The 14,826-nt window shown below is 42.2% G+C and overlaps 1 protein-coding gene across 1 annotated transcript in view; it reads left to right on the forward strand.

The window, feature by feature from the left end:
- Positions 1-2,772: 2,772 nt before the first annotated feature.
- UBE2D4 (ubiquitin conjugating enzyme E2 D4 (putative)) overlaps positions 2,773-14,826 on the forward strand; it is a 208,269-nt gene continuing 196,215 nt past the window's right edge. The window contains exon 1 of the mRNA XM_029604172.1: positions 2,773-3,015. Coding sequence (XP_029460032.1) covers positions 2,992-3,015 — 24 coding nt within the window. The 5' untranslated portion in view covers positions 2,773-2,991. The remainder of the gene's footprint in view (positions 3,016-14,826) is intronic.

A 14,826-nucleotide genomic window follows, 5' to 3' on the forward strand; every position in this document is an offset into this window, starting at 1 on the left:
TAAATAATTCATACAGGGAAATCATTTTGATTAGAGGAAAATTAAGAACCCTCAAGTTCAAAATTCTTAAAGAATTCTCTACATTCTCCAACTTTTTGGAGTAGATCAAGTCAGATTGAACTATCTTATGCTGGGCATTCTCCACTGTAAAAATCTGAGATTCCAGGTCTTCAAACTTTATTCCATGAGTAGCTACCAAACTTTCAGTAGTAAGAACACGACGGTTAGTATCAAGGGTAACAGCAGTTAAAGAAGAAATGGCTGATTCCAAAGAAACAAGTGCATTCCAGACTGCCTCCAAGGTTATCATGACAGGTTTAATCAAAGAAGGTCTTGATATCGGACATACCATAATATCTCCATCGCCTACTCTCGTAGGAATGTTAATGCCTTCCTCAGCTCCAGGGAGGGTTTTAGCAGGGACAAGGCCTGTGGATTCATCTGTACTCAAAGGCTCTGATGAAAGCGAAGCAACCATGTTTCTTCAAAAATTCTGTGGCTAAAAGACAGGAAACAGAGAGCAGGATTAAATGGACAATTTTCTCAGTGGAAGGGAGTGGGCAGTGGAGTGCCTCAGGGATCTGTATTGGGACCCGTACTTTTCAATATATTTATTAATGATCTGGAAAGAAATGCGACGAGTGAGATAATCAAATTTGCAGATGATACAAAATTGGTCAGAGTAGTTAAATCACAAGCAGATTGTGATAAATTGCAGGAAGACCTTGTGAGATTGAAAAATTGGACATCCAAATGGCAGATGAAATTTAATGTGGATAAATGTAAGGTGATGCATATAGGGAAAAATAACCCATGTTATAGTTACACAATGTTAGGGTCCATATTAGGAGCTACCAGCCAGGAAAGAGATCTAGGCGTCATAGTGGATAATACATTGAAATAATCGGTTCAGTGTGCTGCAGCAGTCAAAAAAGCAAACAGAATGTTGGGAATTATTAGAAAGGGAATGGTGAATAAAACGGAAAATGTCATAATGCCTTTATCGCACCATGGTGAGACCGCACCTTGAATACTGTTTACAATTCTGGTCGCCGCATCTCAAAAAAGATATAATTGCGATGGAGAAGGTACAGAGAAGGGCTACCAAAATGATAAGGGGAATGGAACAGCTCCCCTATGAGGAAAGACTAAAGAGGTTAGGACTTTTCAGCTTGGAGAAGAGACGGCTGAGGGGGGATATGATAAAGGTGTTTAAAATCATGAGAGGTCTAGATTGGGTAGATGTGAATCGGTTATTTACTCTTTCGGATAATAGAAAGACTAGGGGACACTCCATGAAGTTAGCATGTGGCACATTTAAAACTAATCGGAGAAAGTTCTTTTTTACTCAACACACAATTAAACTCTGGAATTTGTTGCCAGAGGATGTGGTTAGTGCAGTTAGTATAGCTGTGTTTAAAAAAGGATTGGATAAGTTCTTGGAGGAGAAGTCCATTACCTACTATTAATTAAGTTGACTTAGAAAATAGCCAGTGCTATTACTAGCAACAGTAACATGGAATAGACTTAGTTTTTGGGTACTTGCCAGGTTCTTAGGGCCTGGATTGGCCACTGTTGGAAACAGGATGCTGTTTCCAATATATGGCATGTTCTTATGGGCCAGTCCCTCCCAACGACAAAATTCCATGTCCCCCATCAGGGCGCAATGGATGAGCTGCCAGAGTAGCAGAAAAAGCGTGTGCGGAGGTCAGGGCATTGTTGGCACACCAGAGCTGAATGAAACTTCTTTGGCTAACGGAGCTGATGCTCACTCTGCATTGGGATCCGAAGTGGCTGGCACATCTGGTGAAACCTGCGGTGGGGTCAGGAAGAAGTTCTCAATCCAAGGCTGGTGTAATTCCATTAAGGGAGAGAAACAAGTGTTCTCTCTTAATTTCGCCTTACATTTGCTATGAGGCATATTAACAGCAGGAAAATTGAGCCAGAAAGCAAAGCATGGAGAGAGCTCTCTCAGCATGCGTCTCAGAGAGCGACTATCTTGGTTCCCAAGCTTGTCATTTTGTAATCAACCTTGAACTTCACCTAGGTGGTCTTTAATTTTTTTTTACATAAATTAAATAAATCTTTTGGTACTTTATGATCATTTCTCGCTCCATACATAACACAGAATAGACACTTAGTATTAAGACTTGTATTAGTAATGCTGATTTTTTTCTTCTTTACCACTATGTTTACTTTTTATTGATCTGGGAATGAATAATTATACTCTGTGATTTATGCAAAGAATGCATGTAAGAAAAAATTATGTTAACTTTAAACGTAAAGTAAATTGGCAGTAGGAACTGGGCGTAGAGCTTGTTTCCCCCTCCTCAAAAACGGGGGCAACAGAACACCTTTTTTTCGGGGGGGGGGGGGGTTTGTACCAAGCTCTGCACCCAGTTTCCACTGCCAATTTTCTTTATTATATTGATACAGATTCACAGATATCTATAATATATGTTACTACTCTATATGTATCTATATAAAAATATATCAATACATATATATATTGATATATGTAAATACATTTTTGAACCTGACAGCCCACTATCATCAGCTCCGCTATGAAAGTGATCAAAGGCTTCAGGCAGATCTATAGCTATATACGGTATTATATAATAGATATATACACACAAACACTTTAGTGTGCGCGCGAGTTAAAAAAAAACAAAACCTGATATAAGTTCTGACTCCCTCAAAGGACTACATCTTCCAGAATACTTCTCGCTGCTCGGTCAGCCTAGCGCCTGCGCAGTGTCCGTTTTGGTGGGACGCCGCAAGATCCTGTCAGCGGAGAGCGGCCCCTTCCTCTCTAGTGCCCGCAGACACCACGAACCAAAAAAAAAAAAAAGAAAAACAATCCCCCCCCCCCCAAGCCCCCACCTTCATCGTGTGAGTCAGGGCTGCGCAGGCTCCGCTTCCTGCCCTCGGTTTGCGCGTGTGTGTGTGTGTGTAAATTCCCCTCTCATCACCATTCACATAAGGCGAGTAATGGCGCTGAAAAGAATCCAAAAGGTGAGGAGAGACCCTCGCGCGCGCGTTTCTTCTTTGTTGGTGTCGGGGGCCGCCGTCAACTGCATGTGAGGGGAGGAGTGGAAGGAGAAGCCAAATTATTCATGTCATTATTTAGTAGTAACGTTTATAATTTATGAAAAAAAAGCGAAGAAGAAATAGAAACGAGGTAGTGATTTTGTGATCGAAGTGGGACTTGGGGGGAAAAAAAACAACCCCAAAATTCCAAACTTTAATTATGGTTGATTTCCGCCTCCACCCACCCCTGCTTCTCTACTTCCAGTTTCTAAAAAAGGGGAAGAAATATAAAAGATTTATTTTAGAGCGCCAGACTCATCTAGCTAGGTAAGATGGATCAGACTATAGCGATCGTACAAGGGCAGTTGAGGCTGCCGTTGCCAAATTGTGAGCCGCAGTGGGTTGCTAGGGAGCGTGTGGGTGCGGCGCATGCGCGGTGAGGGAGGGCTCCAGGGGGCTGCCAAATAGTGCAGCCTGCGCGCACGTTTCCATTTAAGGGGAGTCCGGGCTGGGGGCTGCTCGCAGAGCTCGTGCAGAGTGTGCGCCGGCGGAGGGGCGGGGACTGCGAGGGTTGGGGGCAGCTGGAGCATGCATCCATCCCTGCCAGGCAATCAAAGCTGTGCAATCAACAAAGATGGTTGGGTTGGGGAGGGAGTTTTCTGTATATCATGTCTGGTGCGATCTGTTCCAGTGAATACCAAGAGAGCTCACTAGGAGTAGTAGGATTGTAGGCTGCTGTTTGTTTTTCTTATCGATCCTTGAACCTTCTTCATGAGATGGTCAACTAGAGAATGAAAGGACTCGGGTAATTAGATTAACATAGTTAAAGGAGGGCAGAGCCAGACTCATTATGGCTCTTCTGTAGCAATGCCGGTATCGAGAATATTTAGTAAGGCCTTTTTTTTTTATGCCCTTCAACTTTCGAAAGCTCATCAAGAAATGTATTAATTTAATGTAATGTAATAAAAAGGTATCACCTTATATACTTTTTTTGTTTTGCTTTCGTTTGTTAGCCTTTATTTCTGAGCATGCACGTGAACTATCATGAACCACGCTATTTTATTCAATAGGGGGAAAAAAGTAGTAAATCACGTTTTTAGTTTAGCGAGAGAGTTTTTTTTTTTAGTAAGGAGTTCTTTCACTACTATGGAGTTAACTGACTGGACTTCTAGTGGTGTGAGCTTTTTATTTATTTTGTAGTTCTGCTTGGAACTAAAAATTAAAAACCAAAATAAATGTAAGCAAATGTGATTTCTCTTTATTGGACAAACTTGTATTTGTTGACTAACTTTTGAAAGCTAAACTCTTATCAGGTGTGAAAAAAATTGAAATGACAGTCTTTGTGTAATCCTCCAAACCAGTGCACTTTACAGCAAATTACATATAAGTACCAAAAGTCTCTTCTTTGAAGACCTTGCAGTTTAAATGGGTATCTGAGGGTAAGATGAGTTTCACCATCAGTCTACAGTACCTTTTGCTTAGGCTGCACAGTCCCTTGTTCTAGGTGACTAATATCAAAACATACATAATAGACACTCAACAAAATACTACGGTATGCTGCAAACTATTTAGATACCTTCTACTTCTAATGTGCTCAAAGTAAATAATCAGCTGAAGAAAATAATTAAACCTGCTAAAAGGGAAGTAATATATACTACTAGTCCTGACAGATCAAAAGATTGCAAGCAGAAGTTATTGGGAAAAGAGAAGATGCCTAACACTGCTTCCCATTCTTCTTCCCTTTCTGTCCTCCCTCCCTGCTAGTAGGCCCAAAGGCCTTTTTGAATAAGTGTGGCTTCAAATGCTTTCTTCTGAAGCAACTCTGGTAAGGTATTCCAGAGCTGGGGGTCCAGCCACTGCAAAGGTTTTCTTCCTGGTCAGCCATTAGATTTTCTGGAGAGAACTAATGCATAATGGCACTTTGTTACTAAGTGCCTTATGTAGCAGAGTTAGAACTTTAAATTTAATTTTTCACTGGACCAGGAGCCAGTGGAGAGACTGCAGAACAGGTATAATGTTCATTTCGGGCTGTACCAGTCAATACTTGTGCTGCAGAGTTGAGGATTATTTGTAAAGCTCTTAAAACTGACATGGAAAGACTTAAGTAAATAGAATTATAATAAGGTTTAACAGGATTAATGATTGCAGAGTTCTGAAATATGTCAGTCTTGGGTACAGTTTTAGCTTACACAGGGTTCTCAATTTAAAAATGGCACTTTTTTACTAGAGATTTAATTTGTGCATGAAAGGAAAGGTTTGTGACTCCAAAGTTACCTACCTGGTGTGCGATTGGCATGACAATATTGCCAAATTGACAACTTACTAGGGGATTTGGTACAGGAGTTATGCTTAAGATGAAAACCTCAATTTTTGATGTTTAAGGACAACCTTTTGGTCTTCAACCAGCAATTGGAAGTATTCACGAAAACTGTAAGAACAGCTAGCGCAAGATAATGAACAAGACTGCTGCAGATCCTTAAATTTATATATATATATATATATATATATATATTTATTTATTTATTTATTTATTTATGAACTTTTAATATACCGATATTCGTGAGACACATCATACCGGTTCACAATAAACTCATGCAGAAAAGGAAATAGAAATTACAAATAACCGGGAAAGGGGAAGGGGAGCAGATGAGGAAAAGGGAGGGGGGGGGGGTAGGGAGAAAGCTAGAGCCTGAGGGGCGTGAAAAACAAGAGTAGGAGAGAAAGGAGAAAAGTGGATAGGAACTGAAATAACAGTCTTAACAATATTCTTAGTGGAATAACAGCATTAACAAAATCCTTACATTTTCATAGATTGCATAACTAACCTTTTCTTGTAGGGAGGTGTGGCAGGACGTAGAGTGGCGATGTGGCAGGGGGGGTTAGGTTTGGTTAGAGTTGGGGTAGGCCTGCAGGAAGAGCCATGTTTTGATGCCTTTTTTGAAGTTGAGTAGGGAGGGTTCGAGGCGGAGAGAGGTGGGGAGTGAGTTCCATAGGGTGGGTCCTGCTATGGTAAATGCTCTATCTCTGGTGGAGGAGAGATGCGCAATTTTGAGCGGTGGGGTGTGGAGGGTGCCAGCTAAGGTGGCTCTGGATGGGCGATTGGATGCACGGAAGCGTGGCATTTCCTTGAGCCAGGCGGGGTTGTTGCCATAGAGTACATTGTGAAGAACGGTGAGGGTTTTGTATTTTAAGGGGATGGGGAGCCAATGCAAATCCTTTAGGACTGGGGTGATATGTTCTCTTTTTCGGGTGTCAGTGATTATTCTTGCCATGGAGTTTTGCAGGATTTGTAAGGGTTTGATGGTAGAGTGTGGGAGACCTATGAGGAGGGAGTTGCAGTAGTCTAGTTTTGATAGAATGGTGGACTGCAAAACTAGACGGAAATCTTTGGCGTGGAGGAGGGGTTTTATTTTTTTGAGAATTTGTAGTTTAAAGAATCCCCCTTTTAGAAGTGATTTGATGTGGGGTTTAAAGTTGAGGTGTTGGTCTAATGTTATACCTAGATCTCTTACGGATGGTACCAGGGGGAGGGAGTGTGGGAGGGGGTGGGGACGTTGGATGGTAGCAGAATACCTCAGTTTGGTCACACTTGCAGAACACAGACTGACCTTTACCAAATACAGAATAGCTGACCACATAAGACATAAGAAATGCCATGCTGGTTCAGACCAGAGCTCATCGAGCCCAGCATTCTGTCTCCACCAGTGGACTATCAGGGTCACAAGGAGCTGGCAGATCTCAAAAGTAGATCCACAAATTTCAAATGTGCAGACAGAAACTGAAATGAAAACTCTAAGAAGCTAAACAGCATGCAGTGCAAAACTAGAAACAGAAATACATTTCCTCCCAAGCTAAACTCCCATTGTCATTCTTGTGGTGAGTGAGGGGTGTTATATGGGGGCTGTCAAGTTTCTGTCACCCCTAACACCCACAAGAATAATGATGGGGACTCTGGCCCCAAAAAACACTTCCTACCTCATCCCAAGGTACTTTGCTCCCTCTACCCCAGCACCAGTATTTCCCAACCCCTCTCTTTCCCTGTGCCCGGCAGCTTATCTCCTCCTCCCTCTCTTTCTCGTCCCACCAGAGAAACAAGAATGGGGAAAAGAGAGAGTGTGCGATCCGGGATGGGGAGAGAAGAAAGGAAGAGCACCAGGGAGGGGAGGAGGATAGAGGAGAAGAGGGAGAATATGAGATGGGGGAGAAAAGGAAGGGAGGTTCAGGTTCAAGGAGACATCCTAATTGGATAAAGGGAGGAAGGTGTTCCTGTTCCCATCCCATCTAGCCCACCAGCGTTCAAACCTGTCCTTCGCTGGTCATTCCCCCAACTAGCTAGCATTGCCACCCCAGCTAGCCTGTCCCCAAATAACCGTTTCCTCCCCTTCAGCCAACCGGTGTGGCCCGCCTTAGTCTACAAGCTAGTTCCCCTAGTCAGCTATCACCCAGCCTTACTTGCCAGCCCACGCCAGCCAGCCCCCAACCTCAGGCCTTGTATCCTGTACCCTGCAGAAGCACTCCGGCAGGCCTAGCAGGGTTCTGTAATCTCATGAGACTCGGCACAAGATTATAGGGATCTGCACGGCTCAGACTTGCAGAGCCACGCGATGCCTGCCAGACTACTTCCAGGATAGAGTGGCTAAAAATTGGTGGAGCCAGGACCTGTGTGGCCCACTCCGTTTTGATGCCTATGCCAGTCTCCACTAGGCCACTCCCTCTCCTGGGCTTGCACCTCTTGTGATTTCTGTTCTGAGAATTAGAGATGTGAATCGGAACTGAAATCGGATCCGATTCTGGTTCCGATTCACATCTATAGAGATGTGAATCGGAACTGAAATCGGATCCGATTCTGGTTCCGATTCACATCTATACTGAGAATATTTTGCTTAGCAGAAGAATTCTAAATTTTCATTGTGTGCAGATCACCTCTTTTTGTTATATCTGTCTCATATATAAAGTAATGGCAGCATTTCACTGGCTAATGCTTCTTACATTACTGATACTTTATACCCATGGTACAAGAAGAACTGTTTAGTGAGAATATCTTTTGGGTCAACTAGAAACTGGATTGAAAGTAGTAAAAGTAGTTAATAAGCACAATGGATTATGAAAATCTGGTGTTCCATAAAAATGGAGGACTATAACATGCCAATATATAGATACATTTTCTCATTTGTTGCCTTTTGATTTTTCCTCTTTATGTATGAGTATCACAGAACGCTTTATAAACTAAGTAGAAATGAACCTTGGGAATTTATTATTTTGAACTAAAGCACTTCCCTAGCCAAATATCAGTCTGCTTTCTTAGAAAGGAATTCATCCTTTACTGGGGGCAAAATGCTATCATATTTCTTGAGAATGAAGGTCTGCATCCATACTCAGTCGCTTGATATAGAGCAAAGCAAGCAAGGCGGACTGAAGAAAACCGAGGCACAGTTTCGGTGGAGGCTCACAAATTTAACTTGGCACCTGTTTTTTAGACTGTTATTTGGAAAATGATCTGATGAGCTGCAACTGTAGCATTCTAAATGTTGTTGCGAGATCATAGTGGAATGGAATTCACAGCTTTATTTTTAAAAGGCATAGCCAGGAGTTTGGTTTGTTTCTAGCTTGTTTCTTGAGAATTCTGCTATGTTCACACTTCATTACAGATGTGTACATTGTGAACCAACTAGAAGTGGTATTCCGTTAAAGGTGGTAAACAAAAAATGTTAAATAGATAAAAAGGCTTGCTTTTGTTACAAAACTTTGTGATGAAATCGTGGCATCAGATATTCCAGACAATCTAACAAGGCTTGTGAGAGATGGTCACTGGAGTTAAACAACAGTATGTTAAATTAAATTATTACGTACTGTTCAGATGTAAGTGCTTTGCATGCTTGAAAGGACAAGATTTGATTACAGTGATTCTAATTCTGATTCCTGGCGGTCTGGAACCTCTTGTAGGACTGTTTCCACAAAGCAACTTTTACGTTTTTACGTTTTCTTGTTTTAGTCTTACTCTTATTGTGATTTTTATGGTTTTATGTATGTTTTAACATTAATTTCTTATACTGTTTTATTTATTTATTTTTATGATATGTATGTATTTTGTAATCTGCTTTGAACAGCTGGAATATGCAGAATATAAATCTTGAAATAAATGTAATAAATCAAGACTGTAGCCCAAGCAAGGGTCAGGGAAGTGCTGTAAAAGGTAAGCTCCTGATGCAGCAGCGCATTATGGAGCTGGTAACTTAAAAGAAAAGTTATTTGAATTATTGAAGGATTGATAGCACTGTATTTTGTCACTGTACACGTTTGACCTTTGCTGATGTTTTGGTTGGTGATATTGAAACACTATTTAAGCAGCAGATGAAGCAGCAACGTAAAGGAATGTGCATGTTGGTTGCTGAAATCTTTGCATCCTGAACTACTTGTTCAGTTTTCATGGTGTGATTGGGGCTCTGTTACAATAAGAATTTTATGCATATTCAGACTGAGCACATGCACTGAATCACTAGGTAACTACAGAGGTGTCTCCTCCTAAGTTGGTGACTGATCACCAGAAGACCCCTTGGAGCTTTCTGTAGTTGGTTTAAAAAAAGTTGCCCATTTCTAGCCTGAATACATCTGATATTACAGACCTGATATGTGTTTTTAATTTTGCTGCATTTTTGTTTACTTTATGAAAACCTATTTATGGTTAGGTAGCACTCCATGACCTGAACTGAATTTGCTTTGGCTATTTCAGGTGGTTTTGTGAGTGCTGTTATCTTATTTCAGGTCGAGGAGTGTTGGTTGATCTTCAGAATAGCAAGAAAAGCTTGATGATTTAAACAAGAAGCAAGAATGTATTTGTGTAGCATATACGTAGGAAGAAAATAAATATGTATTAAACAAGTAATGTGACACATAAAAGAGCTAGCTTGGAAAAATGCTCATTAAGGACTGAAAAACAGCTATGCCATAATCAGGGATTCATGTTTATAGTTGCCTGAAAAAACATGCACAAAATTCCTCAATAGAATTCAACTAGATTGCAAGTTCCATGGAGCAGGGACTGCCTGAATGTGCGTATACAGTGCTGCATATTCCTGGTAATGTTGTGGAAATATTAAGTAGTAGAAACAGATCATGACAGCAGATAAGGACCGTGGCCCGTCCAGTCTGCTCATCCACCTCCTGCTTGGCTTTACAGTCCCTTCCTCTCCCTCTGATATGCTTTTTGCTTTTCTCATTTTTCTTGTATCCTGAAACTGTCCTTATCTCCTTCATCCTTTCTGTAAAGGATATTATTCCTTGGTCTACCCTTTTCATCATCGCATGATCCCTCATTCTAGATCAAGGATGGGCAAACATTTTTTTACACTGGATCACATCTGTGGCGCTCATGTGCCCCTGAGGACAGATCCTCCTCAGAGTTCCAGTCAGAGAATGTGTGGTGGGAGGAGGGTGTGTGTGACTCAGGGGACAGTGGTAGACATATTCTGGATCTGATGACTATCGCTTATCATAAAAGCAAAGTTTCAGGTCTAAAAAGTATTTGCCATGGCTTGAGGCTTGGACAAAGTACATTTATGCTGCATAGGAAGCATGGCCAGCAGAAACTCCACCAATACCCTCAACTCCACATAGGAACCACAAAAACCACGGGCAATCTCATTTGGTCCCTTCTCTTCCCCACAGTGAGGGGGGACAGAGAGTTGGTGTCACCTGCAGCCCCAGCAGTATGTCTCTTTCCTGCTGGAATGGCTGACCATGTAGATCTGCCAGTACCTCTTGGCCAGCCCTACCACAGAGCAGCAGCTGATAGCAGTTGTGGGAGTTTGATTGCGGCCCCAAGGAGCCCTTGGGATCCAGGTGAACTCCAGCGGCTGCAAAGTGGAGGATTAGGAGGCAGTGGTGGGGGGACGTGAGAAGAAGCTACTGCCATCACCAGAAGAGGAGGAGGCTACATACGCCAGAATGATGGCAGTGCACACCATCTCCTCTTGCCAGTACTGCTGCTCAGAGATGCTTTCACTTCAGTGCACTGGAAGCATGGAGGAGATGGGGGAGAAAACTCCACTCGCTTGGCCACTCTTCTGGCGCCAGCACACATTTAACTGCAGGAGTACTGGCACCACCTGTCAGTGCTTGCGAGGCAAAGCAGTGGTGGCATCACGCACATTTTACTTTCAGTATCCCAGGCGACTAACTAATAGGCTCATCAACATGCATTTGCACGTGATGAGCGCTATTAGTTTTCGTGAGTTTGGACACGCGTTTTCAAGGCGCTATTACCCCTTACAGTATAAGGGGTAATAGATGCATGTCGAAAACACGCGGGCAAACGGGTGCTGTATTGAATTGGCCTGATTGTTCTTTATATGTATCCCAAGCACATTCAGATTCTGTTACATTACTGGCCACCACCACCACCTCTGATAGGCTATTTTCTTTTTGGTGCTCTGTGCAGATTATTCCAGCCTTACACCACTCCTTGGCCACTGACTTGTATTCTTCGTTCTTTGGTCCCTTAAAGTTTCCTATGACAGAGCAAACATTTAAGGCCCTCCCCCTCACCTGTCCTTACCACTGCACTCTCTGTCTATCCTAAGCATTTTTCAGTTCTGTCATGGCTTTGGTTGCCACTACCTCTGCAGGTAATCTATTCCAGACATGTACTACCCTCTCAGTAAAGAAATATTTTCTCATGTTTCTTCTACCTTACCATCTGAATTTCCATTTTTATATAAAATTCCACCTTTCTATGCTTTATGGAAGCATGTTGGATATCTGAATGTTTCTATATACCTCCTCCTTTCCTCTAGTGAGTGTCTTTAAATGTTTTTTGAAGGGTTTGTGCTGCAAACATTTTCATAGCCCTTTTTTGAAACCACTTGCATCTTTCTTAGTGTACTTGAGAAGGTCCGGCCTCCAGGACTGCGCACAGTACTCAGGGTGGGGGCTTGCTGGTGAGCTTTACAAGGATAATATTACTTCTTTTTTATGTGCTGATCATACCTCTGCTTATGTATCAGAGCATATTGCGCTTTCCCTGTTGCATTAATACATTGACTGACTTCCTTGAGGTCATCTGAGATGATTACTCCTAGATATGTCTTGTACACTTTTCAGTTTTTGTTCTTTTAACTGAAATGTAGCTAATGGATTTTTGCAGCCCGAATGTACGATTTACACTTCTTAGCACTGAAGCTCATTTTGCCCTCCTCTTTCATTATTTTCCAACTCTTCTGGCATGTTTGCTATGCTACAGATTTTGATCTCATCTGCAAAGAAGCATTTTTCCCTGCCAATTTCTCAGCAATGGCGCTACTAACGATATTTGAAAAGAACTAATCCTAGTACTGAACCCTGGGGAACCCCACCGGTCACATCACCTTCATCAGAATGGATGCCTCTTATCTCCACTCAGCTAGTTTCTCACCCAGTTTCCAACTTTCTGCCCTACTCTTATTAAACTCAACATTATCTGTATATCTGATCTACTAACATATTAATGCAGAATTGAATTGCTTTCTTAAAAACAGCAGCTCCTGTTTCCTGAATAGAAGCAGCGACCAGTCGGGGAAACCCCAGTCGCTCTCAGAGTGAGATTGGTAACTCTTTGGATTTGATTTTAGATTTAATTACTCGCTTTTCCAAGCCCTAGCTCAAGGCAAGTTACATTCAGGTACAATAGTTATTTCCCTGTCCCAGAAGGCTTACAGTCTAAGTTTGTACCAGAGGAATGGAAGTCACAAGGAGCACCAGTAGGAGAAGTGGGATTTAAACCTTGTTTTCCTTGATGTTGGCCTTCTCCCTTAAGCAAAATGATGTTCTGCTGTCCCTGGCTCTATATGTAACTAAACTGCTTAAATAATTTGTTTTTATATGTGGTATATCAAGTTTAATAAAAAGAATAATAATTCTCAGCCTCTCTTCCATTACCTTCGCAAAAAGTTCCCCAGTTCCTAATGAATCTAAAGTCCTCTTCCATGCACCATTGTTTCATCCACATATTGAAACTCCAGAGCACCCAGCCTACCTCTGGGGTTCTGCGTGTGGAACTGGGAGCATGTATGAGCATTTTACCTTGGAAGTTCTGGATTTTAGTCTTTACTTGCTAAATTTAGCCTCCAGAAATTCCCTGGTGCACCATCCTAGGTCATTGGTATCCATAGGGACTATAATAGCCAATTCATTCCCAGCACTCTCTAAAATCCTTTCTAGGTGATGTGTGAGGTCTGCTACCTTTGCACCAGGTAGACAACTTACTAAGCAATCCTCATGACCAACAGCCATCCTGCTATCTATAAACTACTTCTGTCCACAGGGCTGCTGAGATTTTTTATTTCCTTGGTCTACAGTGTTTATATTTGTTTTTACAGATTTGGTGTATAGTGCTGCTTTATCCCTCTGCTCTGCTGGAATCTATTTTTCTTTTTTTTTTTTTTTATATTTAAACGTTTTTGTTTTTTATTGATAAGCAATATGGAAATAACAGTATGCAAAATATACAGCCAACAATAAAGAATACCAAAATAACATGGCCACTATGCAAGACACCAAATACAAACATTGCACGTGAAAAATCAGGAATGCGCTATGGCCGTAAGGTGCCATATTGCAGTTGCCAAAGTGAAGCTTCCCCTAGAAAATCCCCCTCCCCCCCTTCTCCCCATGACCATAACACACGGCAGCAAGTATCAGGCAGGATGGCTAACTAGAGCATGCGATATAGTTGGTAAAAAACCAAGAGAGAGGAAAACAATAGAGAAGAAAACAATAGAGAAGAAAACAATGAGGGCTCATATTTCGAGTGGCAACAGTCCTTGGTCAGGGTTTTGTCCTGGCCCGCAGTACTCTCCAAGCTACCCCTCCAATCAATCCTTCTGAGCCTCCAGCCAAGCTGAGTATGGATGCCATATACCTTGGAATGCAGCAAGACGATCCTGATGCAAGGCAGTGAGCCTATTCAGCTGGTAGTAGGAATGCAAGCGCTGCTGAATGGTGGCTAAAGATGGGGTAAGTTTTTGCTTCCAATAAAGGGCAATTTCTGCTCGTGTGGCAATAAATACTTGAAGAGCCAATTTTCGCACAGGAGGTGAAGTATCCGAGATTGGTAATCCCAATAACGCGTGCCAAGGCTCAATCTTAAGCGGGGCGTGTACAAGCTGGGAGAGCCAGGTAAACACCGCTTTCCAACATTGAACAACGATAGGGCATTGCCACCAAAGATGATAGTAAGTACCCTTGGCGTGACATCCTCTCCAACACGTATCTGGTATGTCTGGAGCAAATTTATGAAGGGCAACCGGCGTGTAGTGCCAGCGATAGAGCAATTTATAGCAGTTTTCTTGAAGCCCTGTGGATATAGAGCATTTATGTGCAGCGGCATAAATTTGTGCCCAATCCTCATCATCCAAAGCTAGCTGAAAGTCCTGTTCCCAAAGAGTGCGATGCCGAAGTGGAGGCGTGTTCCTGGTGTTCAAAAGTCCATAGATTTTGGAGATCACTCCTTTAAGGGTAGAAGCATTTTTACAAAACATTTCAAATAATGTGCCCTGAGTTCGAATCAATCCCTCTCGAATCCCTTTAAGAGTAAAGTGATGTACTTTGGCATACAATAAAAAGTCAACTGACAACAACCCAGACACATCTCGCAATCGCTCTGGTGAGAGCATGGCATCCTGTTGATAAACATGTCCCAACCTGAAAACCCCCTGGCTTGTCCACTGCAGAGGGGCTTTCGATCTATCTCTCAATGGAATAACTGTATTGGAAAATAAATGGGTCATCAGAGAAAAACGCTCGGGCCCCACCAAAACCTTC

The sequence above is a fragment of the Rhinatrema bivittatum genome, chromosome 5 (assembly GCF_901001135.1).
Source record: "Rhinatrema bivittatum chromosome 5, aRhiBiv1.1, whole genome shotgun sequence".
Lineage (NCBI taxonomy): Eukaryota > Metazoa > Chordata > Amphibia > Gymnophiona > Rhinatrematidae > Rhinatrema > Rhinatrema bivittatum.